At 37.8% G+C, this 8620-nt stretch overlaps 1 protein-coding gene across 1 annotated transcript; it reads left to right on the forward strand.

Moving 5' to 3' along the window:
* The first annotated feature begins 4515 nt into the window (after nt 1–4515).
* Nucleotides 4516–7684, forward strand: LOC131162074 (probable carbohydrate esterase At4g34215). The gene is made up of 2 exons (XM_058118208.1): nt 4516–5315; nt 7196–7684. Exons 1-2 carry the CDS (start codon nt 4695–4697, stop codon nt 7529–7531), a joined length of 957 nt encoding a protein of 318 aa, XP_057974191.1. The 5' UTR covers nt 4516–4694; the 3' UTR covers nt 7532–7684.
* The last annotated feature ends 936 nt before the right edge of the window (nt 7685–8620 follow it).

An 8620-nucleotide genomic window follows, 5' to 3' on the forward strand; every position in this document is an offset into this window, starting at 1 on the left:
TGTGGAATGTATTGTTGTATGTAATTGTTCTAGGTATTTTGTAAAATAGTTATGTGACAGATAATTATCGTACGTTGATGAGTATAGAAACGTGAGTTTCAAAATGATTCCAGGTTTTGTAAAATCGGTTAGTGGCGGCTAATTATCGTACACCAAAACAACTATGTGGCGGCTAATTACCATACGCTGCGCCATGTACCAGTGTCAAAACCGTGGGCGAGAGTGTTCGACTCTATAGCCAAGGGTGTGAAATATCACCTGTGTGTTCCAACTCGTTAGCAAAGGGTGTGAGCTACACCGTATTGACAACGTAATCGTTGTGAAGTTTCGGGTTTCATAGAGTAGTTGCGTATTAGTGTGACGACATTGACTGTATGTTTGGGTATCATAAGTATTGGAATGGATTTGTGAAAATACTGGAACTGTATGTAAATGTTTTCGAACTGTATCGTATTATATGGTGTTATGTTGTACGTAAAATAACACTGGTATGCTACACACTGATGTAACCTGATTTCTTCCTTACTGAGAGGTGTCTCACCCTGAATGTATATACAAATGTTTTCAGGTCTTTCGGGTAGCCGAAACTAGCATTCTAGCATCCAGAAGCGGGGGTGTTGTTTAGCTACATTTAATGCCTGAGTAGGTACGAGTTTTGTAGCCGAGTTGTCGTGATGGTTTTGTAGATACCCAAAGTATGTATTGTAATTATGAGACTGTATATCTTAGTGTGGTATGGGTTTGTATATCCTAGTATTGTATAGACTCTGATATGGTATGTTTTTATGGATAGATGAAACATTTTCCGTTGTGTATTTGATGAGTATGAATGTATATATGCTTTTGTATAGGGCATCCGTAAACCCTATGGGGTCGGACCCTCTTCTTGTATTGTATCATGTATGTTTTAATTGATACAGAGACATATTAGGTTACTATTTTCACACCTAGGACCCATTTGCGGGTTTGGGGTGTGACAGCCAAACCTAAGTGTTCTTAGGGGACTTTGTTGATAAGTCTCTCCTAAGAAGACTTGATTTAAACTTCTGAGTATTTCATATTCATTGCAATATCTTGTGAAGTTGGTATTTGTTTTTGGATTGCAAAATCTTCTCAAACATTTTCAAATATCTTGTGTGATTTGTCTTGACATACCTTTGAAAAGATATTTGTTTATGTGATAAAATCTTTGTTGCAATATTCATTGATTTATATATCATTTACTGAATACAAAGATTAAGTTTCTTTTGCAAACCAAACATATACATCATTTGAGCCTTACACGATTGAGATAACCTGCTGGTTGATATATTTGAGATTTGATTGATATCTTTGTTTGAGCACGTTGATTGAACATCTTTTGATACAAAAAGTATATTGCTTGCACTCTCACGCATCGATTACATTGATAGCAAATATTTAGTTGAGAGCATATATTAAATCACATTGAACTTACATATTATTTCCTATTGGTGGTGTATGTGATTGAGCACAACTGGGGTACATATCTGTTTTACATGAAAACATAATCACTGTACCAATATTCTTTGATTGTAAAATCTGAGTGTTTCCAGGCGTGGCCTGAGGTGGCGGTAATTTAGCCCGATAAGGATTAGTTGTAAAGGTTGAGGTTAGTCCTGTGCTAATTGACATTGTTTGTTTTGGTGCTGCTCCACCCGTTTAAGTGAGTAATTATAGTGGTAATTCTTGTGCTTGTTAGCCAAGGAGGGGACGTAGGCAATTGGCCAAACCTCGATATCTTACTTTATTACTTTTTGGTGCATGTGCTGTTAATTAAATTACTGCATTTAATTTCTGGTATATATTTATATTACTTGCACTAGATTGACCGTAGGATTGTGAATATACTGGTGTTAGAATATTTATCTAAGAATTAAATTTTAAAAATACCAATTCACCCCCCTCTAGGGATCACGGTAAAGCTAACATAAAATTTCACATTTGTTGTATTCTAGGCGTGGGCTTGAAGAGGGAGACTAGTTTTTTTGATTGGCTTAGACCTGGTTAGGAAAGTTAGGTGCACCATCCTGATAAAGTGTAGGTTGATGTCAGCCCCGTGAATTAACCTGATTGTAATCGGTGCCGTTCCACCCATTAAGTGAGTTTTAGTGGAATCCTCGGGCTTGCGAGTTAGAGGCAGGGATGTAGGCACAGTTGGCCGAACCCCAGAACATATCGTGCGTGTACTTTTTACTTTCACAGTTTATATTCCGCACTTTCATTTAAAGCGCATGTATGTACTTTACTTAATTCATTATACGATTTACATGTGTTAATTGAGTTTATGATTAAATAGAAAAACCCTAAGTTTGTGTAATACTGCTGTTAGATTGGTTGACTTAGGGATAAATTTTTTAAATACCCAATTCACCTGCCCTCTTGGGAATACACCAAAGTTAACTGTGACGAATTTCAAAATATTAGTGATAGTTTTAAATTCGTCACTAATAATATGTTATTAGTGACGATTTTGAAATTTGTTAATAATACTCTACTATTAGTGATGGTTTTGAGCTGAGCCAATGTAGAATTTATAGTGATGGTATTAGGGTTTTAGTGACAACTATAATCCGTTTCTAATACTTTATTATTAGTGACAGTTTGTAAAATTCGTCATTAATAATTATTAGTAACTGTAGTTATGACAACTAATTCAAAATCGTCACTAATACTTATAACCTTATTTTTTTGTAGTGTACGTTATCCTGAAAAACGGAATATATAGTTAAATCTTTTTGTGTGATTTTGCCTCAGTGTGCAGCCGAGGGGGCGGGTGATGATTTCATCAGCTGCAAATAACATTTTGAAAGATCCACGCTTTTGATGAGAGGGCTACCCTCTATCCTCTTTAATTACTAAACTGTTGTCGTGCCCATCATCTTCATGCATACACACACAAATTAATCTTTTAATATCATATGCGGATAGTTATCATATTTTTTTATTGGACTCTTAAAGTACTTCTACTTTTCATATAAAAAATTTGACTTTTTTTTAAAAGTAAAAATAAAATAGAATATGACTCTAAACGAAAATGTTCCATAGATTGGTTTATCGGTCAAAGACGGTTGTGGTGGGTGTGCTGGGCAAGAACTATGTAAAAATTGGCACTTGTAAAGAATTTAGAGGAGTTGAGATCCTCGGAGTATAAGTCTGGATTGCCTCTTCTAATTGAAATTTATAAATCAAATTCAAAAGCTCTAACACTTGATTTGTCTCCTTTTTTGTCTATGTTTATTTTAATTCCGAAAAATTCACAATTTAGCCTTAATTTCAGTTGTTTGGAAGTCTTATTTGTGTTGGGTGGTCTAGGGTCTTTTCAACTCCAAAAACTAACTCAAGTGGGTGAGACTTTCCATCGCACTTAATAACTTACCATCAGCCCCTTCCACAATTGAGGCGAGATAACCCAACAATATCCCCCTCACACATCGGGATCTCTCCCGACAAGGCAACCATCAAGGTCTCCCCTAGTACGACATATAAGGAAGAATGTTGGTGAACTAGACTTTGATACCAGTGTTGGGTGGTATAGGGCATTCTCAACCCCAAAAGTTAGCTCAAGGGGTGAAGATTTTTCTTACATTTAATAACTGACCGCCAGCCCTTTCTACAAACGATGTTGGATAACCTCGACAATCTCCCCCTCACACATCTGGCTCCAAATTGGCAGACACCACTCGACATCCTGGGAGAGTGTTGAACCATGACTTTGAAATCAATGTTGGGCGGTCTAGAGTCTTCTCAACCCAAAAAACTAGCTTAAGGGGTGAGACATTCCCTCACACTTAATAACTCACCACTAGCTCCTTCCACAATCGATGTGTGATAACCTAACAGTTTGTTTGCAGGTTGATGGTGGTTTTCAAATTGGGAAGTGTTCTTATGTATTTTCTCTTATGTGGGAAGTTGGTTTATTCTCTTCTTTTTTTGTCATCTTATTTGGAGTTTCCAAGCATCTTGTTTGTTTTCTCCTTTGATAATGATATTACATTTTCAAAAAAAAAAAAAACCTTTAGAATTATTTTTTTTATTCATGAAATTTTTGGATACTCTTATTTATAAATATATGAAGGGAAATTTTGGACTAGTCTTTAATTTTAACATGTGAGCTTCTAAGATTTATGTTTTTAATTATTTTTGTGTTTTGATTAAAAACTAAATTTAAATATTATGTGTAAAAAAATAGAAGATAATTTGCGATCATTATGTGTGTGATTTAAAAAAAAAAAAAAAAAAAAAACTACATTCATAATATTCTTTTTAACATAACAAAAAGATTTCAGCAAAACCAGAGTTTACAATTTAAATTAAGGAAAAAAATTAATCCAATAAAGTTGTATCAATATTTTCTCTTTAATTATGCGAAAAAATCACTCTTTTTCTTTTTATTCCTCTTGGATCCTATTCCTTTTCTTGAATAGTGCTTTATCCTTTCCTAAATAATAAACAATTTAGCCGAATGACTATAAGGCGTCTCCTCCTGGCGTGGCGTGGCGTGGCGTGGAGGGAGGCTAGACTCTAGGCCACGGGAGAAGAAGACCGAGATGACTTTCTTCGGCGACCAATCGTCGCTTTAAACTCTGTAACACGTAGAAATTTGAAAAGAACCAAGAAATTCTGTTCTGCTCTGGAGGTGGTGGAACCCAGTCCGCACGGTACGGGCAGGTTCCATGCTGCCCTTCCTCTCATTCCTCCTCCTATCGATCGCCGCCGAAGCGGCGGCGGCGCCCTCCCCAATCACCAACTCCTCCTATTCCTATTCCTATGCGCACAAGAACATATTCATCCTCGCCGGACAGAGCAACATGGTGGGTCTCGGCGGGGTGGTCAACGGCACCTGGGACCGAGTCGTGCCCCCGGAGTGCCGGCCCAGCAGGCTGATCCTCCGGCTGACAGCGAATCTCACCTGGGTGGAGGCGCGAGAGCCGCTCCACGCGGACATCGACGCGGAGCACGCTTGCGGGGTGGGACCGGGAATGCCGTTCGCGAACGCCGTGTTGAGGATGGGGAAAAAGAATTCCAGCTTTGGGGCGGTGGGGCTGGTGCCGTGCGCCGTCGGGGGGACCAGCATCGGGGAGTGGGCGCGGGGGAGTAAGTTCTATGGGGAGCTGGTGAAGAGGGCTAAGGCGTCGGTGAAGGGCGGAGGAGGGACGATTCGGGCGTTGCTGTGGTATCAGGGTGAGAGCGATACGAATAGGATGAACGATGCGGCGTCGTATAAGCAGAAATTTGAGAAGTTCGTGGGCGACTTGCGCCGTGATCTGCAGTCTCCCACGCTCCCTGTGTTCCAGGTATGCAGCGTGCGCTGCTGGCTAACTTCTCTCTTTGGGTTTTTTATTTTTTTGGTTGAATATCCACTAGCCCTGCATGAAAAGATACAGTCATTTTTTTTATAAAAAAATATTGTATTAGATTATAGAATAGGTAGTTTTTTTTCCATTTTATATTAGTTTCTAATCCATGAAGATCAAAACTTTGGTAAATAATTAAGCTTTTTGAATTAGACTATAATATATAATCATTTTTTACTATTTTATATTTGTTTCTAATCCTATTTAGATCAAAACTTCGGTTAGTAATTAAGTGTTGAATTCTGTAAAAATCTAAATTAATAGATGGAGAATTAAGTAATCAATCTCGAAATCTTATTGAAATATTGATCATCCGTGGGATTCAAGGAAGGGAAAATAAAAAAATAATTAATGTAGGATATTTTTAAAATTTTATGAAAAAACATATCTATCGTATTGACCTAATTTCATAGTCATTCGATCTGTAGGCCGAAGCTAAAGTCCGATCCGAATCTTTACTTTGACTTAAAACCTCCATGTTTAGTGAAGGACAACCAACATGCAAATGCAAGTTTATAATCGATAGTATTCGTTTTGAGAAGCTTCGATAAGACTTTGAATGTACACACCGGTGAGCATATATTTTTATTCTATAATTTTTAAATGAGATTAATGATGATTCGTAATGATACAAATCCATATGTAGAATCTCACTAAATATAATAATGTAAGACTAGCCCACATTATTATGCCTAGCAAAGTCCTGCCGTATCATTATGGGCGCGTACTGCATAAGCATAATTTTGAAAAAATGGGGTGACTGAGAAAGGCTTGGCCGAGGCTCGAAAGCTAAATAAAATGGCAGAAATTGATTAATGCTTAGTCTGTGCGGTTAGTCTAACGAGGAAAAATGTGGCCTTGTTTAGTCCTGCGTTTAGCAGAGGTCCATTTGGGGTGAGAACGGCAGCCTTTATTGACTATTTCTGGCAGTGATGGGCTCATCAAAGACTTCGCTCTGTGGGGCTATTAATATTCATAATGGATTTACTCTTTAAATCTTAGAACATACGCATTTAAATCTTTCCATGGCAGAAATCATCTACAGCAATCATTATTATTTTATTCTTGTGGCTCTTGTAAGATGTCATCGTTAGATTTTCATCTACATGTTTCTTAATATATAGTGGATAGATTTGAATTTGTGAGTAGGTTTACATCAGCATTGTGAGTATACAAATAAAATATAAAGACTTACCATGAAAGCTTAGCTATAATAAAAATATTAGTTATTTGACGAATTGCATTTCTTTATAGCTAAAATCTAAATTTTAAAAGGATATCAAGCAGTGAACGTATTATTAAATGCTCGGCACATCTTTCTATGAGTTATGTGTTTCTTCTTTACAGGTGCATCTTCCAAATGAGAAATTTTGGATTCGTCGGCGTTGGTATTCTTATTAAAATTCATTTAACAATTACATGCGATCTTTTTTTGACATTAGAACTTATTTCACTAACGGCCGGGAGGTCCAATTTGTTAATAATAAAAATATATTACACTATCCCAAGAAATCAATGAACAAATTAAAAGGGATGTACAAGTTATTATATTTAGATGTTAAGAGAGACATTTGTCATTTTTTGAACATTAAAGCGCCCCAATGATTTGCATTTTATCCTTTTAAGGTTATTAACTCAACCTAATCATTCTAACCAAATCGAAAAGCTTGGATCGATATATAATGAAGAGCTCCAAGCGTTTAACCTACCCGAGTTACCACAACTTGAACATTAGGTTTTGTACAGTAACAACGGAACAAGTCTTCATTCCTAGTTTAGACTTCATTAAATATGAGCTTTAGGACGTTCTTGCTTCGCAGGTGGCGCTGGCGTCCGGGACGGGGCCTTTCATAGAGACAGTGAGAGAAGCCCAGCTTGGAGTTGACATACCCAACGTGAGATGCGTGGACGCCAAAGGCCTGCCGTTGGAGCCGGGCAGCCTCCATCTCAGCACTGCGGCCCAGGTCCGCCTTGGCGAGATGTTGGCCCAGGCCTTCCTTCAATCCACCAATTACCCTTTGCCCAGCCCACCAACCGACCCACCAACCAGAAATGGGGCTCCCACAAGTTTTTCTTATTTTGTTTTGGGCTCCGTATTGGGCCCATTGTCAAGAATATTTATCCCAACGTTACTTTCTGTATTGTTGGTATTTTGAATGAGAATCATTCCATATGCCATTATTTAATTTTTGGATGTAGAAGGGGGCAGGCCCATTGAGGATATGTGGGCCGAGATGAACACTGGATTACAATTTGTGTTTTTTGTTTGTTGGAATTTACACTTTCTGGCCCAAGTCCCATTTTCTGCTTACTAGATTGGTTTTAATGTAAACTCTTAATTCTTGTGTTTGTTGCCTACCACAATATTACTTCATATATTTTAACCAAGTATATGTCTATGCTGTCCATAAATGATGGTTTGAATAATTATAGCACTTCTAAAAGCATAATTGGGGAATTTTGATAGTCTCCAGTGACAAAAATTTAATAACAAAATTACCCTTCATGATGCATTCATAAAAATAGAGGTTTCACAAATATCCAAAAGCTGAACAACCACCCTTTCCATCTCTACAACTCCATTATCGTCTGTACATTCTCATTTGTTCAAATTCATGAATGCTTCTCCTCTTCTTTCCTCCGACATTGTAATCCCACATCTACTAAATTTCTTTATTTGATTATTGTTTTAAATACCTAAAATCTCTCTCAATCTCTCTCTCTCTCTCTCTCTCTCTCTCTCTCTCTCTCTCTCTCTCTCTCTCTCTCTCTCTCTCTCTCCTTCAATGCATGAAGCAAACATTTGATATTGTTGCGGGATAAAATGGTGATGACTTGCGACGTTACTCTCCAACTTCCGATGACCTGAAAAAGATGAAAACAAAGCAGGCTTGGAGCACTTGAGGTGTACTTCGGGGGGTCACTCCGATGCTTAAGTAATGGAATGCTTCTAAGAGGTCGAATGCAATAGTAAGATTGGGCTAAGAGTGAGTTACCTTGACTTGTTTGCATCAACCTTCTTTATAGTGACGAGATTTGACCCTTGGGGTGATCCGTCATTATGACGCGGAGGCATGGATCGTTCCGGAGGTTTAAAGCACCAGTGTGGATCTCTCCCTTTATTATTGGATTATAGTTAATTGCTCCTACCAGAGGATTTGACTTGGGTAGTGATTACTGGATTTTGACTTCCTTTTTTAAGCTAATATATTTAGGGCATATCAGTTGTCCCCCCTTAGTTTCGA

The sequence above is a fragment of the Malania oleifera genome, chromosome 8 (genome assembly GCF_029873635.1).
Source record: "Malania oleifera isolate guangnan ecotype guangnan chromosome 8, ASM2987363v1, whole genome shotgun sequence".
In the NCBI taxonomy this organism is placed as follows: domain Eukaryota; kingdom Viridiplantae; phylum Streptophyta; class Magnoliopsida; order Santalales; family Ximeniaceae; genus Malania; species Malania oleifera.

What these genes read in the sequence shown, in the direction of transcription:
- LOC131162074 (XM_058118208.1), top strand. Translation starts at nt 4,695, where the DNA reads ATGCTGCCCTTCCTCTCATTCCTCCTCCTATCGATCGCCGCCGAAGCG. An exon ending in CCACGCTCCCTGTGTTCCAG is followed by an intron (nt 5,316 to 7,195) that starts GTATGCAGCGTG and finishes CTTGCTTCGCAG; the next exon opens with GTGGCGCTGGCGTCCGGGAC.